Genomic DNA, 24,748 nt, shown 5'->3' on the forward strand with positions numbered 1-24,748 from the left:
CCGGCCGTGCGTGCCGCCGTTGATCCGGTGCTGCAGTGAGGAGGTGGTTCTTACCCGTGTTGTGTGTGTGTGTGTGTGTGTGTGTGTGTGAGTGAGAGAGCGAGTGAGTGAGTGAGTGAGTGAGTGTGTGTGTGGGGGGACTCGGCTTGTTGTTGTCGGTGACTTCCCCCTCCCCTCCACCCCTTCCCCTCCCCGCCGCCGCTGCAGTGGCCGCTCCCTGGGCTGTAGGAAATGAGCGATAACGATGACATCGAGGTGGAGAGCGACGTGAGTCCCGGGGTTTCTTCCTTCCCTTGCGGGTTGTCAGGCGGGCACAGCGGCCGGGGCTCTCAGCGGGGCGACGGCGGGAGGGGGCCGGGCCGCCGCCGCCTCCTTCCCCTTTCCTCCGGGGCCGGGACCGCCTCCGTCGCGCTCCCGGCTCGCTCCCCTCCGGGCTCCCGGCTGGAGCGGCCTCCTGGGACTGGAGGTGGGGAGGAGACACGCGGCCTTTGGGACCCTCACCTTCTCCCGTGGATGAGGGTGCTGCAGCCTTCCACTCCCACCGTACCCCGCTCAGGATCCAAGGCATAAGCATGAGGGGCGCCTGGGATCCCATTGTCCGGATCCTGGGGTAGGGGACGGTGCTCAGGACCTGCCCCTTTGGTCCGGGACCCCCTCTTCCCGTGACTCGCGGACCCTGGCGGGTGAGGGAGGGAGGAGAGGGATTGGGAGTGCCTGGATGCCCGAGCTGGGTCCGAGTGGAGGAGTCAATGCTAAGGACCCCTCTGGCCCGTGTCGGATCCCGGAAGGAGGGGCGGCGCTCGGTACCCCCCCTACCCCGCTACCGGATCTTGCTGAGGGTGGGAGGGTGGGGGCAAAGGGTGGAGACGGAGAAAGGGAGGGGGGTGCCGGGCTGACTCCCCACCCGCCGCTTCCTCTGCCGCCGGCATTTTCTTTCTTATGATTGAATGTTAAATGTAAAAATAACTTCTATATTTTCTATTTTTTTTTCTCTCTTATTCCAGGAAGAGCAACCGAGGTTTCAATCTGCGGTACGTCTCCTACTCTCCATTTCATTTTCATTTCCGTTCAGTTCTAGTCTTTTTTGGGGTCAGACAGAAAACGAGATTGTTCTATTACCTTTAATATTGTAGTATACCCTCCCGTTAATCGCTAAGGTGAGGTGGGGCCGGTTCTGGGGCAGGGGGTTTTGCAAATCCCATAATTTTAGATTCTCAGGTGGTAAATTCTAGTGACTGTAGGTGAGTGATAGGAGCTCTATCAAAGAATTGAATTGTTCCGTAGTTTTCAGATGGTGGGATCCAGTTGCCACTATGTAAATGGGAAATGAGAAATACAGCATTCTGAAGTAAATGGTAGTATTATCTCAGGGCAAAGTGGTCAAAAGATTTACTTAGGAACAAGTAGGTTTTAAACCATATCTGTATAGTAGTGTGAAGCTGAAGCCACATGCAGTAATCACCTTTAACAAAATGTCATGTGACTGCTGCAGACCCATGGAATCTAGCAGGGCATGGTATTTTAATGCAAAAGTTGGAAATGTAGGAGAGCCAAAGGTTGAATTATAAAAGTGTCACATACAGGTTATTGTGATCTGACTCTTTATATTTGAGTTGAAAGACAGATATAAAGAAAATTTTAACAATTGTTGAAGGAAACTGGCATTGCAGAGACAGCTTTGCTGAAAGGTGATGGGTGAGACCATATAATGTTATCAATAATTGCTTAGGGTTTTGATATTAATATTCTCTGTAGATGGTTCTGTGGCTTTAGATATGCACTAATATTGTTTCTCTGGAGTCTGAGACAGTAATGTGGGTGTTTCATGATTGGAGAAAAAAACAAAGAGTAGACACAGAATAAATCAGAATCAGAGGGGAAGAGAAATAAGTTTATCAGTGTCTGATATTTGACAGTTGGGAACAGTAAGAAGTGTATAGAATGGAGGTCAAAAATTCAAATGGCCGTGTGGGCCAAGCAGTGAGACAGTCAAGAATAAAATAGAGGCTGGGCACAGTGGCTCATGCCTGTAATCCTAGCACTTTGGGAGGCCGAGGCAGGAGGGTCAGTTGAGGCCAGGAGTTCAAGACCAGCCTAGGCAACACAGTGAGACCTTGTCTCTACAAACAAAATAGAAAAATTAACCTGGCGTGGTGGTGCACAGCTATAGTCCCAGCTACTGGGGAGGCTGAGGCAGGAGGCCCACTTGAGCCCAGGAGTTTGAGGTTGTAGTGAGCTATGATGACACCACTGTACTCTAGCCAAGGCAACAGAGTGAGATCCTGTGGAGTGCGGGGAGGGATAAAATAGAGAGAACAGGTGAGAACTTGGGTACTGGAGAGCATGTGCCTCTTCTAAAAGGGCAGCTACTCCAGGGGGTTGTTATGTGGGAGTGAGGACTTACTGTTGCCAGATCTTCCTAATTTTTAAGAAAGATTAGAAATCCAAATATTATGTTATTTTCCTGATTTTTAAAATGCTATGTGGAACAGTTGTTTGGGGGCTTGTTTAAGTTTGCAGGATGCGACTTTGACCTCTGGTATAAAAATTTAATAGCCACAGGATAAAGGCAAGCCCTCTCAGTTGTAAGTTGTACCTGCTCTTTATTAGAGCAAGCAAAGATGGTGTAGGTTGTCCAAGTAAATTTGCATTAAGATTTAAACATTAATTTGTTTATTGAGAGCTGCTATTTCCATAAAATCTGAGGATGCTGTTGTTCCAGGGCTCTTAAAATTTGTTCCTGCATAATAGACATTAAAAATAATTTGTTTTATTTCTCTTTGAAGTATTGTCACATACTTATATGTAGATTTGAAAGTTGAATTCCTTTTTTTCAGTTACAGTTATCCTTCATGTTTGGGGCTCGGCCTGTTTAAAACATTTTGTTTTCTTCCAAGTCTCCAGTTGTAAAATCTGCCTCAGGGTTTGATCAGGGTTGGAGGGTAAGGACTAGTTAGGCTTCCTTTGCAGAATCATCCTTTGAATTGAAATTATCTTGGCTTTCCAGTGAGAAAAAAGTTTTCTTCCTGAAATTTTGGCTCACAGTTCTTGAAAGCTTTCTGCTTTTCAAAATATTCATCCACATGGGTGTTGATGTAAATTGGTTTATTAAATTATTAAAATGTTTCTCCTCTCAGAATACTAATCTCATTGTTTTGTCTAGATGTTTCTGGTTTGCTGTTAAGGTGCCTAGGATTTTTCCCTTTGATTTTGGGGGTTAGCAAGGGAAGTAGATTTGACCCTTTGTTTTTAATTTGACCCATCTATTTGTTGAAAGTTTTAAATATTATCTGGTATAAGATAATCACAACAGCATGCAAAGAAAAAGCAGATGTGTTACAGACAAATTTTATACTATATCAAACTATTATTGTGAATGTATAGGGTAAAAAGGATTCCATTTTTTCCCTCCATGAATGCATCTGCTTACTTCCTGAGATTTGGTATAGATAAATAAATTTTTAAAAATTTTAGGAGGAAGCTATTCCTAAGTTTTGCCTTAGAAAAAAGTTAAGAAAAAGGTGTGGACTGTGAACACCCAAATATTTAGGACTAGAGAAGAACTTTATTATTTGGAAAAGGTTCTGTGGGTCCTGATGTAAAAAGAGACATTCATTCTTGTTTTATAATGTCACTACAATAGCTAGGCCTTGCTACATGAGCAATGTGGGCTACTGAACAAGAACAAAGTTAGGAAGTGAGGCTAACTGTAACAGAAAGTGAAACTAATTTGACGAATATTTTTTCTGTTGCTTCAGTACAAACGGAAAGCAGCTTCCCCAGTGACCAGTAAGCTTTTCTAAAGGAAGTAACCCCAAACAATATCTTATTACTAAATACAATACATCGCAGAATCCCACAGATATTATCTTATTTTTATTATTTTTTGGAAGGAAATGGTTGCATTTTAAAGATTAATTTCTGGGACAGGTCTATTTTATGCAAGGGACTCTTTTTGCTTTACTTTTGTTTGGGAAATGTCTTTGTGAGTGAAGGTGTACAAGAAGTGTAGGGTTAATGTGTTGGTCAGGAAACACAAGTCCTTTTCCAGTTATTGTCCTTCATGGCACCTGAACATGTTGTAGTTACAGTATAGCTGCTAGGGGGTTAAAAAAAGATGCGTGCAATTCCACTTCTGAACTTTTCTGGTATAAAATGTTTCTAACTTCTCAGAGCTGTTTGTTTCTTTAGGAATTCCAATGTATTCAGAAGAGAATGAGCTTGGTCGCCTCTGAGATTGGGGTTCACTCAGGAAACTGTTTTACCTGGAATCGGTTGCATGACACAAGTGCTGCACGATCAATGCATGTCGTCTCTGCTTAGAGTGTTGACAGAGATAACAGAAATGCCAGGTTAAGTTCCTAAATATGCTTGTCTGTTAGTAAAAGATGTTCTTATGTTTAAAAGAGTCTTTTTTCGAGTAAGGATGAAATAGTTCATCAAGGGATCCAATTTGCTTTTCAATTAAAATTTCCTGATAAAAGCATCCTTCCTCTTAAATGGCTGTAGTATGATGCCATGTCTGGATAATGGTGTTATCAAGTTCTTTTAGGCGCCAAATGACAGGAAAAGTTTTGAAAACAAATGTATACATTAAATAACGTTGGAAATGTATACCGGTCAATTGGCTACAAGCAGGAAAGATATTGGGAAATTGAAATTAGTATCTTTCTGTTAGGGACCTTAGCGAGTTTCTCTCATCCCAGCTGCCCATTCTTTCATGTTGTAATTTTCATGTTGATTAAAATGAATATCTTCAGTTACATAGAAATTGAGCTTTATTCTATCTGGTTATCTATCAGAATTAATAAATAGGTCTTTTCTCATGAGAATTATGGGCCTGTGTATTCCGTGTTCTTAGTGTTAATACAAATATCTTGATAGCGTAAGTAACACTATTTTCCTCTAAACTGCAAGTTTTAAATTTCCTAAAGGCAGTAAATATTTGGTGGGCAACTCTAATTCCCTGTATGCTAAGAACTTTCTGTACTGGGATTGAGAAGATTCCCCTTGTAGATAGGGTTAGATGTCAGTTAGAGTGCAAGAAATGGCATTGTTCTGAAGAACCTTGTGCATCCTTGAATGATGAAACATTTATTTCCCCATGATATTTTCCTAAAGCTTGGAGGAAATAAGGTTGCTGAGTGATGTAATGCTTGAACGAAGACGTATTCTCTGTGCAGTAAGTTGGAAGGAAATAATTTCAAGAGATTTCCCTCAAGTTTTGAACAGACCTCCTTAGCTTGAATGACCTCCTGCCAGTTTAGCAACTTCTTGGCTAACAAAATAATGTTTGCCTTCAACATTTAACAACACTTAAGATACACATGCTTGGTGAGTGTCAAAGATGGACAAATTGTAGGTGAAGATTTTTATTCTGGCTGCCAGTGTGGAAAGTTTGGTAGAAATAAAACTGAGAGGCTGAGTAAAAACCTTGGCAGAGATGTCAAAGCTGGAAGTGATTTGGTGGGGGAGTTGCTGTTCAGCATCTGTGGGCCACTGCACAGCCCCTTAGTATTTCTGTTAGACTGGGATGCCCTAAAGGAAGGGTTTTCTGGCAGAAACCCAGATGTACAAATCCAGTGTACTTGAAGAGTGGGCAGCGTCCAGCCACTGCTCCTATAGGATATGTAGGGGAGATATTTGGGGGCCTGCTGTACAGCCCAGGAATACCTCTGTTGTCTCCTAGAGCAGAGCCTAATTAATTCCACAAGGGTGTTTTCAGTACCATCCGTTTTCATTATCAAACATCATTCTCAGTATAGGGGAGAGAAAGCTGGCTCATCTGAGTTGACTTTTATTTGTTTAGGACACAGTTGTGGCTTTTTTTTTAAAGCCAGTTTCGACTTTATGAGAGGATCTTAGATGCCTTACACTGGGAGTCTTCACCCAGTTTTTGTTTTTCGTCTCTGAAATCTTGGCCCTTTCAAAAAGGGTTGCCAGCAAGTGAAGACAGTTAACAAGGCAGTGGTGAGCCTGCCAACTGGCCCTCCATGAAGGGGGCAAAGTTATTGGGCTGGATGGATCTCTGGTTTGGAAATGTTTCCCAAAGAGAATTATTAGCCTTGTGTAAAGATTTTTCAGTTTTTCATGTGATCTTTCAAAATACTCGTGATAATAGATATTTAATTCAGAGTTTCCTGGAATTTGGCATCTTAGTTCTGTATGTTTTTAACTTGCTCTTTTCAATGAGGCTTAGGAAAGAGAAAAATAACATCCTTGCCATTGTCTCTGAGAGCTTTAAAATTGACTCTGGTAGCAGCTCAGGGATGGACATGGCAGTGGGGATTGGTCTAAGATTCCACTCTTCTACTAGTTAAATTGGGCCTGGAACCACTACAGAAATTCCATCCACTACTTTGAGAACAACAATCCCCGGCCCAGGCTTTCTACCAGGCAGTGGACTGCTGCCTTTCCTTGTTGAGCCAACTTCTCAAACTTGGCTGGCTCCCCAGATGAGAAGCCAAGATTTCAGCTGATGGTCCAAAGCCAAGTTCACTTACAATCCTCTAACCAAAAGACTTGTCCATTTGAGTACTTTCAGGGCTCAGTGAATGGGAAGGGGGTAGTGCATTATGGGGACGATTCTGGTGTCAGATTATACTTAGCTCCACCCCTCTAGTGCAGGCCCACATGAAACCAAGTCCAACTTGATTCCAGCCATTTGAGATTTGTAAGGCTCTCCCAGAAAGAAAACAGACAATTAGAATTTTATTTGTATCAACAGGAGGGATTATGGGTAACTCTGGTGTCACTGCTTCTGTGCACAGCTCTTAAGCTGGGAGGAGGGCCAGGAATCAGGGTGATTTAGTAGACAAGAGTATCTTGGGCTGCTGCTGGAGACCAAAGCTGGGTGATTAATTTGCATGTAAATAACCCATCTTAGGTATTATATAGCAAAGACAGGAGAGGCAGATACCTCCCAAATGCTGTCCCTTGGCCTTCTAAGCTCCTTAGGTATAGTCCCAGCCCAACTTACCCTTGTATTGATGACTAGAGGAAACAGTAAGTTAGAAAAAGACTAGGTACTTAAATATGTTTAATTCTATCAAGCTGTTTCATCTGTCAGAAGGCATCTACAATTTTCTTGCTGTAATAGATGAGACAGAGTACCTACCTCTAGCCTCAGTTTTCCCTTAATATTCCATATATCACTGTAGTTCAATAAACATTCATTTTACAGTGAATTCAGACTTAAGATGAGGAGAGCTTTAGAAGTGCTCCAAGCTTCTGCCCCCAAAAAGAGTGATGTGGTATAGAGAACCATGGTTGTGATGGGAACCACGTGTCCAACTCAACAGAGTTGTAGGTGAGGGATTGTGCTGGAGAGACCAGGAAATAACTGAAATGACCACAGGAGCTCTCAGCCTCTTCCTACAGAATGACTCAGACTTTTAGGATTAGATAATATGAGAATTTCAAATCCTTTCATTCCCACAACTCTTTTGTTTGTTTGTTTGTTTTGTTTTTGAGACAGGGTCTGGCTCTGTCACCCAGGCTGGAGTGCAGTAGCACAGTCATAGTTCACTGCCCCCTCTAACTCCTGAGCTCAAGTTATCCTTCCACTTCAACCTCTGAAGTAGCTGGGACTACAGGCTCACACACTACCATACCTGGCTTTTTTTTTTTTTTTTTTTTTAAGAGATGGGGTCTCACGATGCTGCCCAGGCTGGTCTCAAACTCTTGGTCTCAGGGGATCCTCCTGCCTAGGCCTCCCAAAGTGGTGTGATTACAGGCATGAGCCACCATGTCCAGCAACTCTTGTCTTTATACTAGATTTTTGCCTGTACATCTTGTCTAGTACAAGGATTCATTTGAGGCTGCATTATTCTTGTGCTAAAGCAGGTTATTTACTCTTGTTGCTTTATTTTTTAAATTCCTGGCACTCTGGGTAGATTAAAGGTACCTGAACTTTCTATATGCAGACTTGCTCTTCAGGTTAGCTCAGTGCAACCTGTGTATTCAAGGTAAATTCTCAAAGTATATTTTCCAGAACGTGGGTATGATGAAGTTCTTGCTTTGGGTTGTTTGTGTACCATTTGGAGAGGGGGTGTCCCTTTAGTGGGGACCTGCTGAAGCACTCTTGTGATTTCCAGTACTGTCTCTTGTATCTGAAGCCAGTGCATTTTGTCATTCCTGATTTGTTGTTGGCAGACTTTGTCCACTTCCAGTTGATTGTTCTTTGTGATTCCAATTGATTGTTCTTTGTGATTCCAAGCAGGACAGGTTAAAGACTTTAATTTGGGATATTAGATACTGCCAAATTAGCCTGACCTGCCACAGGTGCGTGAGGGAATTTATTCTCAGTATGTGGGTGTCAGGTCTGCCCTCTAAGAACTGCCTTTCTGGCACAGTCTGTGTGAAGGGAAGCCCTTGGCAGGATAGCACCTTGGATCTACTTTAAAAAACAGGAACTCAGAATGCAGTTGGCATCTCTATCAGCTCTGTCATAATGATCTCAGATTCATGCTTCTGGGTTTTCTAAAGGTTTTAGTTTCTATTGTATGATTTGATGAGAAGGTCTTAAACTAGTGCCTTGTAGTGGGCTGGAGACCAGGTCAGAGATTCCAGAGACTCACGGTGATGGGTTTCACATGGAATGAAGCACTGCACCAGTGATTTAACTCCTTTTCTGGGCAACCCAAGCTGGGGAATCTCTTACAGTGGGAGTGATCACATCTTAAGAAGGGGCCCACTGGAGCTTTCTGTAGTCACCTCCTAACCACAGACAGGTGGCCGTTCTGTCACAATAAGTTGGGACCGCTAATGTTGTAGGAGAGTCACACTTTGTCCCCATGAATAACTTTTATTTTACTTATGCATGAGCTGGATGCATCGAGCTACTTTGGATGTTCCTGTCGCAAGCCTTGCTCACCCCTTTCTCCCCCTTTAGCAGAGCCTAATTCTGGAGACTCCTAACTGCCCACCTCGACAAATCCTTCCCAGTCCACTCGCCAGGGACAGCGCTGACTGCATATACTTCCAGGCTGTACCCCACCCACCAAGTACCAAGCAAAAAGAGTGGCATTCCTAATGTGCTCTTTCTCCCATTCTTCTAGGCTGACAAACGGGCTCATCATAATGCACTGGAACGAAAACGTAGGGACCACATTAAAGACAGCTTTCACAGTTTGCGGGACTCAGTCCCATCACTCCAAGGAGAGAAGGTGAGTTTATTGAGAAAACCAAGTAGCTCACCACTACCAGCTTGGAACTTGTGGGGCTTAGCAGAGCACTCACCTCTTTGGAAAGAAATGTAGTCAGGAATATTCAGGTAGCATGGTTCCCTTATTTTTTGGTTCTTTGTAGGATCATCACATACCTTACCTGCTCTAATTTATCCTTAGCAAAATGTATCAGATTTAATGGAGCTGTTTGTAAGATGTTAGTAGGAGTCATCTTTCAAAATTAGTATTATTTGTAATAAATTCAAGAAATTATTATAACTAGTATAGAGAGTGGCCCATAGTTTGGGACAACACCAAAGATTCCTGAGGTCAGTGATACCCTAGACCTCCATGAGAATTTCCTTTGGTTCAAAGTTATTATTTATTGTAAATGAACACTTCAGGAATATCTGTAAAACGGGCTGGGCACCATTGATTTTCCAGCTCCGATGACTGTTGTTTCCAAGGTGTGTAAAGAGCATTTTAAGCTTGGGACAAAAGATTTGAGTAAAGGGACATGTTCATATGAAATAAAAGAAAAAAATAACCACTCTTCCTCCCCTCTACCCCCTCCCCCCCTACTGGTGGCTTTCCAGAAGCTGGTGTTTTCCCTGGAGGGGTAGGCACCAGCTGTTTCTGCATTTGAAAAACAAAGTTAAAAGCCTTGAGTAAAAGTCTATGGGTTAGGGTCATTCCTTGGAATTTGGAGAAAACATCTGCACAGCTAGTTCCATTCTTGACACAGAGTGTAGTTATCTGTTCTCTGTAGCAATTCAGTGGTATACTTGGCAAATTGGGAAGAGGATTTGTGTTTTGATTTCAGTGATCCAGTGTTTAAACAAGCAGCTATTCAGTCTGTCATTAGGTGTGCTCTGAATGGCTCTACTGATTTAGCTCTGTAGTGGGGGTGTCCTGGGTTTGTTTGGTTTATCCAAGATCAAATTTGGAACCATTATGATTTCATTTTGTTTATATTGTCACTCTGGTAAGTCATATGCTTTATACTTTATCTAAGGTGTGGCTTTCCGTGTGGCAGAAACATGAGGAGAAGGTCTGGCTTTTATGAAAAACACAAAAAACAGGCCATGTGAATGCCTGTTATTGCAAAACCAGAATTTGCCATGGGTTTAGCCTGCTTAATGTGGACTTGGCTTAATGACCTTGAACCAAAGTACTTACCTGGAATAACAACCTTCCTGGACACAACACTGCCTTAACTACCACAGAAATCTTTATGACTAGGGAGAGAGACTTACCTTGTCAGTCAAAGTACACACGTGCAAAAGATTATCTCTGGTGGGTGTCTGACCTATTGACAGTTGGTCCTGATTGCTTTACCATGATATCAATTAAAATTGCTTTGGTGAACTTAGGTGGATAAGAGTTGCCTTCTCCTAAGTCTCACATCTAACCAGGAGTGGCACTAAGGCAGTATTTCTCAAGGGGTGGGTTGTGGACGACCCACATCAGAATTGCTACCGAATCAGTCTTTCTGCAGGCAGCCTGGGAATCTATATTTATAACAATCAGTCAGATGATTTTTAGGCATTCTTAAGTTTGAGAATACTGGGAAGATGTGGGTCATAGGATCATGACTATACCTTTTTCCTTATCCAGCCTATTTTACATTACCATCACGTTCTTCCTTAAGTCTTAATCACATTATCCTAAGTCCTGTTGTGTCCTTTCTTCTTCAAAGAAGTTGAAGATTTGAATTTGGTAGTCTTACAGGTGGAATAGTTTGTCATTTGTTGCCTCACTTGTACCATTCAGCAAATACTTACTGAGCTTCTACTACATGCCAGCCACTGTTCTAGATACTGGTGATACAGCAGTGAATAAAGCAGACATAACAGAAGCTCTTACTCTGATGAGGAAATGTAGAAAATGAACTAATAATTAAAAATATATATAATATGTCAGATAAGTGCTATGGAGAAAAACAGGGAAGGAAGAGCTGCAGTTTTAATTAGGACAGACAAGAAAGTGTCACTGGCAAGGTGACATTTTCACAAAGATTTGAAGAAAGTGAAGGAAAGAACCATGCATCTGTCTGGGAATGAGCATTCCAGGCAGAGGGAAGGCAAGACTAATAGCACAGCGGCAGAAACCTAGGAGCATGCCTGGGCCAGTCAGGAGAAACAAAGTGGCCGGAATGGCTCAAGTGGAATGAGTGAAGGCATGGTGTCAGGAGATGTGGCAGAGAAGCAGCAGGACTAGGGGAGAGTAGGGGTCTAGGGGAGCCAATCAACAAGGCTCCAGTTTGAGAATTTACTAGGTGCCATTCTGATTTCAGAATCCTCCTGTCCTGTGTTATAACCCAAATGTGTCACACTGGGAGTGAATGAAGGAAATGACTGTTAGTTCTGGTTGAACCCAACCCCTTCCCATCTAAAGAGCGTGATCTTCATTATTCTCTTTGTCCACCAACACTGCTTCACAGGTGCAGTGAGTCTAACAAAAGACTTTGATCTCTTAGACTTCTGAGTTCTCACTAAATGTTGTAATTTTTTAAAATGTGGTATTTGGCCAGGCTTTGTGGTTCACGCCTGTAATCCTAGCACTTTGAAAGGCCAAGGTGGGAAGGTGGTTTGAGGCCAGGAGTTCAGGACCAGCCTGGGCAACATGAAGAGACCCTGTCTCTACAAAAAATAGAAAAATTAGCTGAGTGTGGTGGTACATGCCTGTAGTCCCAGCTACTTGGGAGGCCGGGACAGGAGGATCACTTGAGCCCAGGAGTTTGAGGTTGCAGTGAGCTATGATCACCCCACTGTACTCTAGCCCGGGCAACACAGCAAAACACCATTTCAAAAAAGACAAAAATGCTATTTGAACCAGAGGAAATGGGCTCATTCTTGATTTGGATTGCAGTAACTAAGGTTATAACATTATGTAAATAATCATAAAATGATTATTTTACAACGTAAGTTTTGGGGAACTTAGATTCTTGAAGGGAAATCCTGTGATGTGAATCTATATTCCAGTCTCCTTTGATTTGAGCATCTTTATGTTACAGGTGACTTCTCACTTAGCATTTGGATTGTCTGTCAAACGTGCCTTGTCTTTTTTAAAGAGACAATATTGATTGAATTGGATCCTACTTAAGAATAGGGGATATTTGAAGGGGAAAATAGCTTTAAATGTGAGACCCAAACTCCATTTATCCTTTGTTTCCTGTATTTCTGCTATAAAATAAACATTATAAAGAATGGTTACCTTTTGCTTAAGTAAAAAAAAAATTGGAAATAACTAACATCTGTATTGCAATGTAGAGTTAAATTCCCACAGCAGTTCTGTGAGGGATCATACTATTATTGGACAGTTACTACTGCTGCTGCTCTTGCCAGCATTACTATCAGATCCAAGAAAACAGGCTCAAGATCATGATTCCACTCTGTAGCAGGACAGGGCTAGAACTTGGAACTGACAATTGTCAAGTTCCATCTTTCTCCCACACCATAGGGGTGAACAATTTAAGGATATTTTAAATAAATCTTGCCTAAATACTTACATTTTGTCATTATTTTGGGAGTTTCTCCTGGATAGAGCTGTTAATCTCAGCAGTATGTCAGACCAGGGCTACTCTCTAATGAGGTGGCAAATGGAAGTAACACTGAAATGCAGGGTGGAGGATCATTTAAAGTCTGTGAATTCTGGGTTCACATAGAGTCTTTTTTCTTCCTTGTAGTTTCTCAACTGGACATGGAGCTCACTGGGAAGGATAGGATGGAATTAAAACCATCAGCCAGTCAACTGGAGTAATGGAATGAGGGCAAAATCAACTGTGGCTCCATTTTTTTTTATTGGGTGATGTTAACTTTTCTCAAATAGAAATTATTTTTTGTTTTAAGTGTCCTTGGTTGAGTACTAGGGAGTGTTACTCAGTGGTTTACTGGCACTGAGCTCACTGTGTTTATGTTGGAGGCAAGACCTGGTGGCCAGCCCATCAGTTTGCCTTTACATGGAGGTATAATTGTCCTCTAGCCCATAAGTTAGTCCTGCTACCTGAGGCAGAATGATTATATCCAGTCACACTGCCTCCTTACCATGGTTGACGTTAGCAATAGAGGTTATTTTCACCATTGCCATTTGTAGCTCTACAGTGGTATATAGTAATTTCTCATTTTTTAAGTCTTTCCCTGAATGCCTGTTTATCACAATTACTGTTCTCTCAGGCAGTTGTGCTCTGGATTTCTCCCTTCTGGATAGAGCTCTATTGAAGAAAGAATATAACTTCAAGTGAAAAGAAAGAAAAACCAGAATTTCTTATAGTCAGCATTAAATTCAGAATTTTTTGACTTTGGTGTGAGAATACCGCCTCTGTCAGTTCCTGTTGCACACTGTGGCACATAGGACGTTCTCGATACATAGTTGTGGAGAGAGAGAGCCAGAGGAAACAGAGAAAACAGCCACAGTTAACACTGTGTGCTCACCCATGTGATTGAGACCCTTGTGAGCACCATAGAGATTTAAAAGGCGTAATAGGTGCTGTCTACGCTTAAGGGTCTTGCCCTCGTTGGGAAAGAAGATTACACCCAACAGTTAACAATAACAAAATAACATGCTAAGCATCAACTAAGAGGTTTAAAACACTGAGCTAATCACAGTTTCATTTCCATTAAAGTCTGGTTTTCTTAACAGGTAGATGTTGAAACCAAACAGTTCACTTATGGCAGGGAATGTGACGATTCTGAAGGCCAAATGCTCTCACACCACTTACACGTGTATACACTCTCTCTCTTTCTCTCATATATATAAATATATACGGACACACACTTAGATATTATATTTAATGTGGTTTTACATGTTTGTGTTGTTATTTGATGACTGTCTGCCAGCGAGATACTATAACAAGTACCATGAAGGCAGAGAAAATGTCTCATTTTGGTCATATTTCTTCCCTCAGTACCTGGCACATAGTAGGGAGCACAGTGAGTATTTATTAACTGAGGGAAGGAAGCCCCTGTCTACCCTGCCTACATTATTCTGGGAAATGGTTCATTCTTGTGGATGGTTTTTAAAGCAGGCAGGTCATTCAGCAATATTGTGTCCAGATCATATCTGGGGCTGCTGGAGGGATTGTCTTTTAAATGAAATGTAAACCACAGCCCTATCCATTTCACCTCAGTACTCATTAAGGTTATTAACTGGCCAGACTCCAACTTGGGCAATTATCTTCTTAAATTTTCTACATCTTAAGTTGTTGCCCATAGTTGCCCAAGTCTCCCTTAAGCTCCAGGCACAGCAACTGTAAATGTATTTATTTAATTCCTTGTAAGCTATTTATACACTGCCTAAAACCTCTGAGGGCTTTTCGTTGCCCATTTAGGAAGGACTGACATGCCCTGTTCTCTAGATAAGGTACCCAACTTGCCCACCTGCTCCTCCCCTACATTAACGCTCCAGTCAACGTGAGGGGTGTCCACCCTCCTCTGTTTGCCCAGGAATGTCATTCTCAGCTTGTCTGCGTTCTTTCCTTTCCTCAAGGCTCAACTCCAGCCTCACAGCCCAGGTGACGTCTGGGTTTCATGTTGAAGAGACCGGCTCACAGAGGCTCCCCAGGGGTCTGTGCTCTGTGTCCTGTCTGAGCGCCCCGCTTCTGGTCCCCACCTCCCCACCAGGAGGCCGCATCAAATACTAAGAGCAGACTGCCCTTAGAATCCTGTGATATCTCTCTTCACCCTTGAACCCTAGTAGTCCTTCACGGGGTCTCCTCTTGTATCTTCCTTATTTCTATGATTATCTTCTCATCTAGCTAAAGAGTGTACTCCTTGAGGGCAGGAACCTTGGTAATCCTTCTGGAATTCTTTGCAGTGCAGAATGGAGGAGGTCTCCCTCCCATGAAGAGTCCTAGAAAGCTAGGAGACTCTCACCTAACACTTTTTGTGTCTTGAGATTTGGAAGGTTGGGGATTGATTACTAGGCCTTCCTTTTAGTATTTCTTTTTATCCTCCAGCAAAATTATAAAAACTTTAGAAAATGAGAAGAAGAAAAAACATGAGTCCTCCCCTTCCTCTAACAAAACTACAACCTTCCCTTTATTCTAAAATTCTATGACAAGTGCTGCCCAAGAGAAATTTAATGTGAGTCATAAATACACTTTAAATACATTTTAAAAAACACTTTAAATATAATTTAAACACAATTAAATTTTGTAGTTAGATACAGTAAAAAAAAGTAAACAATGGTGAAATTAATTTTAATATATTTTATTTAAACTAATATTCAAAAATAAATATGACTTCAACATGTAATACATTAAAAATTATTGAGATACTTTACATTATTTTTCTCACACTCTCTTAAAAATCGGATGTGTGTTTTATACTACAGCACATCTCAGAGTAGTCAGATTTCAAGTGTTTATTAGCCACATGTGATGAGGGACTATTAGATTGGATAGTACAATCTCCCTGCCCTACCCCCATTTTAATATGACTGAAATTGAGCACCATCTTTAAGTAGATGTCAAGAGAAACTTGCCTCCCCTTTTTTTCACCCCCAAAAGTTGCCATTAATGTTAAATCCATGGTTTTATTGATGGAGTCTAAGCAGCAAGGAAATACGGTATTTGATGTATTCCTTTCTGCTTTCTATGGGTAAAATGCTATATAGCTTGCTGCTTTTTGCATAATATGCTTTTTTCCCAGGTGATACAATGTTCATACTTAGTGATTAGGCTAAGTCATTAAGCTAGGTTTCTGTCAGTTTGGGTTGTGACCAGTTTTTAAATTTTATAAATAATGTAGTGATGAAACATCTTGGTGTTTGTGGCTATTTCTATAGAATAGATTACAGGAAGTTGAATTTCTGGGTGGAGGAGTATGAGCATCTGGTTTTTTGCTGTGTGTTGCCAAAGTGCTTTCCAGGAGTATTGTTTATGTCCTCTTTCTTTCATTTCTTACTTTTTCCCAAGCAAATTCTAAAGATCAGTCATTTGTAGTGTTTGAGAATACCAATTTCATCATCACTGGAATTGTTTTTTGAAAGAGATGACTAATTTTGTAGACAAAAGTTAGTAATTACTTTTGTATTTTGTTTATTACATGTGAGAATAAACGCTTTTCCACATGTTTATTTACTTGCTCTGTTTCCTTTTTGGGGAACTGTGTGCTCCTGTCCTTCATGGCCAAAGTTTGGTGAGGAAGTGCCACACCTTCATTTCAAGCTACAAAGGGCATGAGGAAAAAAAATGTAAGGTTTGAAAAATGGTTTTTGTTGACCCTTAAGCAAATGTCGGACTCCTGGCTTTAATGAAGCCCCTTGCAGGGCACGATAGCTCTGCCTTTTCCTAGTAATCAACAAAATGGTCCTGTGGCGAGTGGAGGGCCTAGAAGCAGGAAGTCTTCAAGGGGCCCCAGGGCTGTGCTGACTCTGACCACACAACCTTCTAGCCCCCCTTGTTGGCATAGATGGGGTTCCATTTTTGGATGAACTAGTTCAATGTAGACCCAAATTTATTGTGCAAATTCTTAATTTTGTTTTCAGAAGCCAGCTTATTCAAAATGTGTATTGGCTTTGCCCTAGCCCTCCCTTTACTTTCATGTGTGTAAAAGCTTGTGCAGGGTTCAGAAAATAAATGGTTTTATTTTCTGAATTTATTTTATTTTATAACTAGTGCAAAATAAAGCAGATGTCAGTTGGTGAATCAGGCAGTAGCTCTTTTTTTCTTCCAGATACGGTATTTTGGTTCTTGGAAACATTGTAGCTGTAACATCAGCCCAGTAGGATCTGTTTTTGACAGTGAAGAGGAAGTCATGAATGCAGCTAAGATCATTGTTTCTCAAGTCAGCATTAGGACCCTAGGAAAGGACAATGGTGTTCCTCCTGTTGACAATCTAGTATTACTGTTCTCTTCCTCATCTGTCCCCACCCACTTTCTAAAACAACTTGGATTCTCTTTTTTTTTGAGACTGAGTCTCATTATGTTGCCCAGGCTGGTCTTGAACACCTGAACTCAAGCAATCTTCCCACCTCAGCTTTCCTAGTAGCTGGGATTACAGATGCATGTTACTGTGCCTGGTGATGCAACATTGATTTTTATACAAATCCAAGTTACTGTAATCAGATTTACAACTCCAGAAGTGTTTGGAACTCTCACCTTACATATGAAAATTTTTGAGAGCCACTGTCTTAAATGAGATTTATCAACCTTGGACTTCATACTAAGCATCATTGTAAACTACTTCAGGAGTCATTTGGGACCTTAGAAGGTTCTAATTAGAATCAAACTCTTTTGGGTTTGAAGTCTTTTGTGAGATATGTGGTCCATTCTTGCTGAGACATGTAGGGTGGGTGGACTGTGTTCTAAGGCAGAGGTCTGTGAAAGTGGGTGCCTCTGGAGGCTGGGTTGACCTTCCCCTCTGTCTCCTTGCTGCCGCAGGAAGGGATGCAAACAGGGCACAGCAGGAACCTGCTGGACCCTCTGCCACTCCCTGGGTCTTCTCCATTGTCCATTTTGCTTTTACCCTTCTTCTGGGTTACCAAGAAGTAAGGAAGCCACCAGCACACTGTGGGAAGCTGACATAGCCCCAGGGCCAAGTTCAGTCAGTGCTCTCAAGCTAGCTTGCATCTTCAGGCTTTTCCTTTCAATTTGTTTCTGTTAGAAGCCTGTTTGGTTCTCACCTGTCTTTAAAAGACAAAGAAAAGCAATCTTCAGCTCATTCTTGCAGCTGTTACCTGTGGGGAGACAATTTACCCCATTGGTAAACTCATTCCTCCAAGGAAACCACCTTCACTAGGGCCTTCCATTGACACCCTTACAGGCAAAGCAGGAGATTGTTTCATAGTCCTTTTCCTCTTCAAACTTTCCCCTCCATGACAACACTAGCCCTACAATTCTATTGATCTTTTTAATTAGTTCTATAGCCTGTGTGTTCCCAAAATACAGGTGTCCTGGGTTCAAATCATGACTCTACTTCCTACTAGTTACATGCCACTGAGTAAGTTACAGCTCCGTGCTTTAGTTTCCTCATTTATAAAATAGGGGGAAAAATTATCAGAAGGTTGTGTGAGGATGCCTGGCACTTAGTAAGTACTCAGTAAGTGTTAGCTGCTGTCATTATTATCATTGTCATTGGCATCATTGGTATTGCTTTGGAGTAAGATCTGGCAAGGCTGTTTAGCGTCCTTTCTTGTGGCTCCCAGAGGTGAACAAGAGGTCTGAGGAGTCACTGTGCATTTACTCACACAAGAGTACTCACGTAGGAGGCCCAACTACCTTTTCGGTCCCATCAGCCACAGTGAGTCCTGTCGCAGGGCTGCATCCAAACCATTCAGGAGAGCCATTTTGGCTCAGAAAGGCAGAATCAGAATTGGCACCTTCTAATTATAAATGCCATCAGGAAAAAGAATTATTCAGGTCCTTACTGAGTACCCAGAGGCAACACTTGATCTGTGGACATGTTGAATTACCAAGTTCTGTCTGGTCAGCCACACTCACATGAGGATTGTCAGTTGACTCAGCTGACTGAGAGCATTTTCAGGGAACAGAAACTGAAAGCCCGGGGCTGTTCATAGTCCATGCCATAAATCCCAGGGTTTCTTGCTGGCTTTATGTTTGCTGGTCACATATTATAAACTCATAAAGGCAAGGAAGGCCCTACCCTACCCACACCTTACTGCTGTGGTTGATCACATGATCTTGTGTGGTTTGGAAAGATGGGAGGAGGAGATTTTAGATAAGTCTAGCATTTTTAGCATTTTGCATTTTCTTCTCTGGACTACGTGCACATGGAAATTTGGGGGAATTCTGTATTTTGTACTTTAAATTTTTTCTTGTTGGATTTTAATTCTTGTTGAGTACCCTGGGAAGGGCAAAATAAAGTTAATGCTAAAGTACTCTTTTGGACTAATGGTGTGTCAGGGACACCCCGAGTGACCTGAGGCACTTCTGCTTTCAGTAGAGGTTGGAGGAAGGTCTGTGTTTAGCATTCTGGAGGCCTCATGCTGGGTTTAAGCTCACCCAGCCTTCTTTGGGAACCCCTTGTTCCCAAAGTATTCTATATTCTGAGCATCCATGAATTTTATCTTCATCCAAAAATTACCCTGAAGTGGAAACTGCTATCACTTGCAGGATCTTTTTCCCTCCTCTGGCTTGTTTTGCAGTGCTTACTGCTCACTTTTTACTTCTTGATCCTAATTTCATGGTTTCATGTATAAATATTTGAAGGAAAAACTGGTAACACAAAGGCCGCTACTCATTCTGATCATTCATTAAAAGTTATCACTGACTATTTGCAAATCCTCTCTGGTTTCGGAGGTTTTGCTTTTTTTCCCTTGTCCCAGATGCATACAAGTTGTTTAAACTAGAGCTAATGTTGCCTTCTGGGAACTGTTGCTTGAAAAAAGAGTTTTAAAATAGGCGAATTTAAAGAGAGCCCGGGGTATAAATGTGCATAGCAGTTACACCAGTGATGGAAAGGGTAGAACTTGGAGGGCTGGGTGGGCTCTTAGAGAACTTCTTGTCAGATAAGGAGTAGGCATGGAGAGAAATGTTGTATCTGCAGTCGCAGAACCTATTAATGACAGGAGCGCAGAGCATACCTCTGTCTCCTGAATTCCCAGATTCTTCCTTGCCACTCTACTTCCTTTCGTACACTACTAATCATTTTTAATTGCATCTCTAGAATCTGGAGAAGCAGGCTATTTTAATTAGACCCTTTCTCATTATATGCCCTTTTTTCCTATTTTATCACCTAATAATTAGACCCTAATAAGGCCCTTTTGCAGAAATGGGAAACAGCACCTGAAGTATCCATTGCTAGGTACTCTTAATTCCTCCTGCATAAACTGACTTAACTAAAGAAATACATCTGGCTTTTCTCCACCCCATGCCCTTGCCTGTGCTATTCTCCCTACTCAGAGTGACCTTTTCCCTTAAACTCTACCTTGGTCCAATGCAGGGTTCACTGTTTCAGATAGGAGTGTGTGTGCACGTGCAGTGCCAAGGCCAGTGCCTGGCACACGGTAGGTAATGGCCCTAGCCAGAAGCCATCTTTCCCGGCCTTTCTAATCTGCACTAGTCAGATTACACTTGTCAGTACTGCCCTGTGATTTGTCTGTATATAGATATATTTATCTTCTCAGCTCGATAGTAAGCAAGCTTCTGGGCAAAGAAGCCATGACTAATACATTTTGTTTCCCCAGTGTCTGCCCAGTACCTTGCGTGTAATTTGTACCAGATAAAAATGGTTGGTTGTATATGAAGGATTTCCTCTTGAGGAAATTGCCTTAAGGTGCTTTAAGAGGAAAGCCTGGAAATTCTACTACTTGCAAGAACTGGTGAATAGACTCGGGCCTTATAAAGCTTTCTGATACCCAGCCAACCTGAGGTCTGTAAATTGAGATTGTTAGGATTTAATATGAGTAGATTTGGTTTGCTAGCCTGAGTGTGGATGTTTTCTCTGCCTTTTCCCCCCCTGTTGTGTTCTGGTTGTTTAGGACCCATAGGGCTTATAAATACAGAATTGTTGAGTACTCCCTACCCTGAGTGAGAAGGTTTCCTGCTGCTCGGGAGCCTCTGTGGCATCAGTGCCAGATTTTAGCTACTGGACTACCTTGCCTTAGGCTTCTCTTGGCTTTTTACAACCTACCAATTTGGCTGGCTGGCCATAAGTACCTCTGGCCATGTTTGCAGCCTGGAAGGAATCTCCCAGACAAGTTCGACTTCAGGAGCACGGTAACCTGACATACATTTACTGACTTACTATCTTGTTCCTCAGACAGGGCAGTGCCCAGGCTACCCACAGCCATTGTAGAGGTGTGGTTGCTTCCTGAAATGGCCCAATCTCATGCCCTTCCTGTGTTGACATCAAGCACTGACAGCTTTCACGAAAGTTTCTTTAGCCAGGAAGGCTGAAATAGTGACACAGCAGCATCGTTCAGTGGGAAATCGTTAACAAAAGGTTGAGAGTTTGGCTGAAATCTAGGACCTTGATGAAAAACATTGTACCCACTCCTATCCCATGCCAGCTCCAACTGAGATCTTGCTTTTGTCTTTCTGGACCAGCTGTCTGTAGCCAGGCCCTAGCAGAATGAGTGGCCTAAGCTTTCATTTAAGTAGTATTTTAATGTTTTGAGACATAGCCAAGCTGAAGACTTTAAAGCAACCTAAAGAACCAAAGGGGATGGGAGAAGTATAGTTCAGGAGTCAGACGGACCTGAGTTTAAATCCAGGCTGTGCTACTGTCTAGCTGCTGATTTTGAATAAACCAGTACACTTCTCTGAGCCTTGGGTTCCTGGTGGAGCCACCTCTGAGACCATGCTTGTGAGGTAAGCTCTGTAAAGCACTTGGTGCCTTGTCTAGTACAGAGAAGCCTTAAATAGCCGTTACTCTCTATTTCTTCAGCCTTTTCCCACTTCACCCTCCTGTTTCCAGCCACCCCTGCAGAAAAGCAAGGTTCCCTCACTCCCTGGATTTGGTCTTTATTTTGTCCCCTGTGCTTTTTCTCATATCGCAACAGGCATCCCGGGCCCAAATCCTAGACAAAGCCACAGAGTATATCCAATATATGCGAAGGAAAAACCACACACACCAGCAAGATATTGACGACCTCAAGCGGCAGAATGCTCTTCTGGAGCAGCAAGGTGAGCACCTGAGCCTGTGGGGCGGCCAGCCCTGCTGTGCTCTGGCCAGGTCAGGGCTTTCGCACCTGGGCCTGCAGAGTCAGAGCCAGTCTTGGAGCATGCGCTCAGGAGCAGCCTTGGCCCTGCTTCCTGGGGCCTGAGTAGTTGAGTGTTAGAGCCGTCCTGAGGAAGGACCTGAGCCGCCAGTGAAGAGCCAGTGGAGGCTAGGGAGTTAGACATCTGGAGACTTGAATCTTTTCTGACCTGATCTCTCCCCTCTTGGGGCTCAGGTACTCTGCCTGCAGTAGGGATCACACCTGGCATCAGGTGTCTGGAAGAGCTTTGAGGTCCTTGGAGTGGAATGTGCTATGTAAGTACCAGAGACTCCAGGTGTTCAGGGACAGTGAGCCCTCCCCATTGTCACTGGTAGTCCAATCAGGGCAGCCTATGGGCCAAGCCCATGCTGTTCTCAAATGCTCACACCCACCTTTTCCTACAACCACAGGGGAAAGCGAGAGCTGATCAAGTTCTTTGTTCCTGGGGAATTCACTTCTCTTCCTCCCTCATGGAAGATGCAAGTAAAAGGAAATGCAAGTAACCACCTGGGTTAGAAAACCTCAAATAAAATAAAATAAAATAAAATAAATGGGCTGACTTTCCAGGCTCCAGCTGAGCTGAACCAAGGGATGGGCAGTGGGTGGCATCAGCGGGTTGGTTACCGGGCCAAGCAGCCTGCATGTAGGGGCTACCTGTCAAAAGGCCCAGGTATTTTGTGTGTATACTTGCTTCCAAGTGTCCAGCTTGTCATTCCAAGTGGGATCATGTACAAATGAGAGCTAAGCCAAAACTTCCCTTTGGCTGATACATCTTATGTCATCCTTTCCTGCTTTTGTGTGGCCTTCACACCCTGTGGAGCCTGACGTTGTTGGGCCAGCTTCTCCTCTGTCATTGCACTGCTGCATCCCACAGGGAGCACATGCTCCGGTCTCTACACTGGGCTTCCATGGCAGGACGGTGACATCACAAGCCTTCTCTTCAGCATTGGGTGGGATTGCAGAGTGACTGGCCGTGTCTGCTGGGCCCCCAGGTCCAGCTGGGAGAGGAGGGAGGGAAGTGAAGTGTGTGGGTGGAACAGCCACCAGAAGGAATTACTTCTGAGCCACTCTGCACCTTGGGGCCAGCAAGCAAGCTATTAGGAAGAACAGGCTGGACCCTGAGTGAGTCTGGACCCAGTCTCCAGAAGGTGGTAACACGCTCCCTTGGTTGCCTTTTAGTCCGTGCACTGGAGAAGGCGAGGTCAAGTGCCCAACTGCAGACCAACTACCCCTCCACAGACAACAGCCTCTATACCAACGCCAAGGGCAGCACCATCTCTGCCTTCGATGGGGGTTCGGACTCCAGCTCGGAGTCAGAGCCTGAAGAGCCCCAAAGCAGGAAGAAACTCCGGATGGAGGCCAGCTAAGCTACTCGGGGCAGGCCAGCAATAAAAACTGTCTCCATCGTCTCATCCTCCTTTCAGTTCATTGTTAGAACCCTCAGAACCATTTAAGAGACTCTTTATTTTTCTCTTTCTCCCTTTTTTTTTAATTTTTATTTTTACGTAGAAGCTCTTGGACAACAGCTCTCGTTCTCCTTCCCCATTTCCACTATTTTTTTTTAATGTATTCCCTTCAGGGATTCCCTGTCCCCACCAGGAATTTTTAAACCAAAACACCCCAACTTGGCAGCTTTTTCTGTGGAGGACAGTCGGCCGGCCGGACCTCTGAGCACATAGTGTCCTGCCCACCCCACCAGCTCCTCCAGCCCTGCCGGGCATGTGCCTGGAGGACGCCTGCCCCGCCCAGGCCTCTCCTCCCGGTCCACCCTCACCTCTGTTTGATAGACTTTGTGAATCTGTGAACTGCTCTACTTTGAGAAGACAACCGGATTGGAGTAATCAGAATTACCCCTCCTCCTTTTTTAAGGATTATTTTTTTTCTTTTTCTAAAAAGCTATTTATCGCTCCTATTGAAAGACCAGATCTTTAAAGAAGTTTGTGGTATGTAAGGAAAGTGGGGACAGATTTGCAGCGCAGAGTCTTTGGCATGTTTCACTCCTGCTTCTCTCAGCCAGCTGTTTAAGCCTGCGGTGCCAGCCTTACGGAGGGCCGTGTGACTCTCTAGGGGTATGTATGGGAGACGGCAGCAGTGAAGCGGCAGCCGCCAGGGAGTGGTTATTTGGGGGTGGGACAGGGAGGGAGTATTGGGTGGGGTAGAGGTTTTGTATTGAGGGCCAGTGATGATGTTTTGATATTTATTTCCTGCTACTGAAATTTGAATCTGAGTGAATTGTCCCTATTTCTGATGATGTCGATATTGCAAAGCGACAGATTCATAAAGTAATGATCAAATCTTCCTTTCTTTCCGTGTATATTTCTAAGAAATAGAGCCAACTGATTTTGTATGTAAATACCAAGAGCAATTTACCTGGTACTAAACCCGCACCCCAGTGCGGACCCTTCCCTGCCCTCACCCCACTGCCTTTCCTGCTGTCCCGGAACCTGTCTCCATGGTGTGATCCAGCCCTGGTTCTGGCTGTGGTCAGTAGATCCCAGTGAAGGGTTTTGTGTGTTTAGGCCTCATTTCTTTGTCGTTTTCCTACTCCGTTCCCAGCATTTGCTGATTTCTAGTGTATACTCTGTAGTCTCAGTCTGTGTTTGATTCCATTCCATGGAAATAAAAAGTATGTTGTACATACTGCCGAAAAATTGTCTTGCAAGTTAAGGCTTCCCCCTTTACTATAAGACTATAAATAAAAACTTATTTTATCCTTCTTGGTGGTGGTGTCTTCTTGCCCTTGCAAAGGCCAAGATGGCTGAGGGAAGAGCCCTCTGGAAGCTGCTGGGCCTAAGCAGAAGCCCGAGAGAGGAGCAGATGTGGCTTATCTGGGCTTACAGAACCAAGAGCTGTTTCCCCTTTGTTCTGAGGGCTCAGCGCAGCCCGAGAGCGTGGACAGACAGGGATGTTGGGTTATC

General features: G+C 43.2%; 1 protein-coding gene across 8 annotated transcripts; it reads left to right on the plus strand.

Moving 5' to 3' along the window:
* MAX (MYC associated factor X) lies at window positions 1–24,546 on the plus strand. Of its 8 annotated transcripts, XR_006738418.1 has the most exons (6): window positions 1–267; window positions 1,005–1,031; window positions 9,060–9,167; window positions 21,633–21,756; window positions 22,026–22,341; window positions 23,010–23,089. XR_006738418.1 is itself a non-coding variant. In XM_045565576.1 (5 exons), exons 1-5 carry the CDS (start codon window positions 232–234, stop codon window positions 23,195–23,197), a joined length of 483 nt encoding a protein of 160 aa, XP_045421532.1. In that variant the 5' UTR covers window positions 1–231; the 3' UTR covers window positions 23,198–24,546. The 8 variants fall into 8 exon arrangements, 7 of the variants coding, with proteins under 7 accessions (XP_045421532.1, XP_045421534.1, XP_045421533.1 ...); XM_045565576.1 differs by lacking the exon at window positions 22,026–22,341 and having other exon boundaries at window positions 23,010–24,546; XM_045565578.1 differs by lacking the exon at window positions 23,010–23,089 and having other exon boundaries at window positions 22,241–22,377.
* Window positions 24,547–24,748: the final 202 nt, after the last annotated feature.

This window comes from Lemur catta, chromosome 1 (genome assembly GCF_020740605.2).
Source record: "Lemur catta isolate mLemCat1 chromosome 1, mLemCat1.pri, whole genome shotgun sequence".
NCBI classification, from domain to species: domain Eukaryota; kingdom Metazoa; phylum Chordata; class Mammalia; order Primates; family Lemuridae; genus Lemur; species Lemur catta.

Coding starts and splice junctions, on each gene's coding strand:
- MAX (XM_045565575.1), top strand. CDS start 948: ATGTTAAATGTAAAAATAACTTCTATATTTTCTATTTTTTTTTCTCTC. Junction 1,032..9,059: donor AACCGAGGTTTCAATCTGCG/GTACGTCTCCTA, acceptor CCATTCTTCTAG/GCTGACAAACGGGCTCATCA. Junction 21,757..23,009: donor TGCTCTTCTGGAGCAGCAAG/GTGAGCACCTGA, acceptor GTTGCCTTTTAG/TCCGTGCACTGGAGAAGGCG.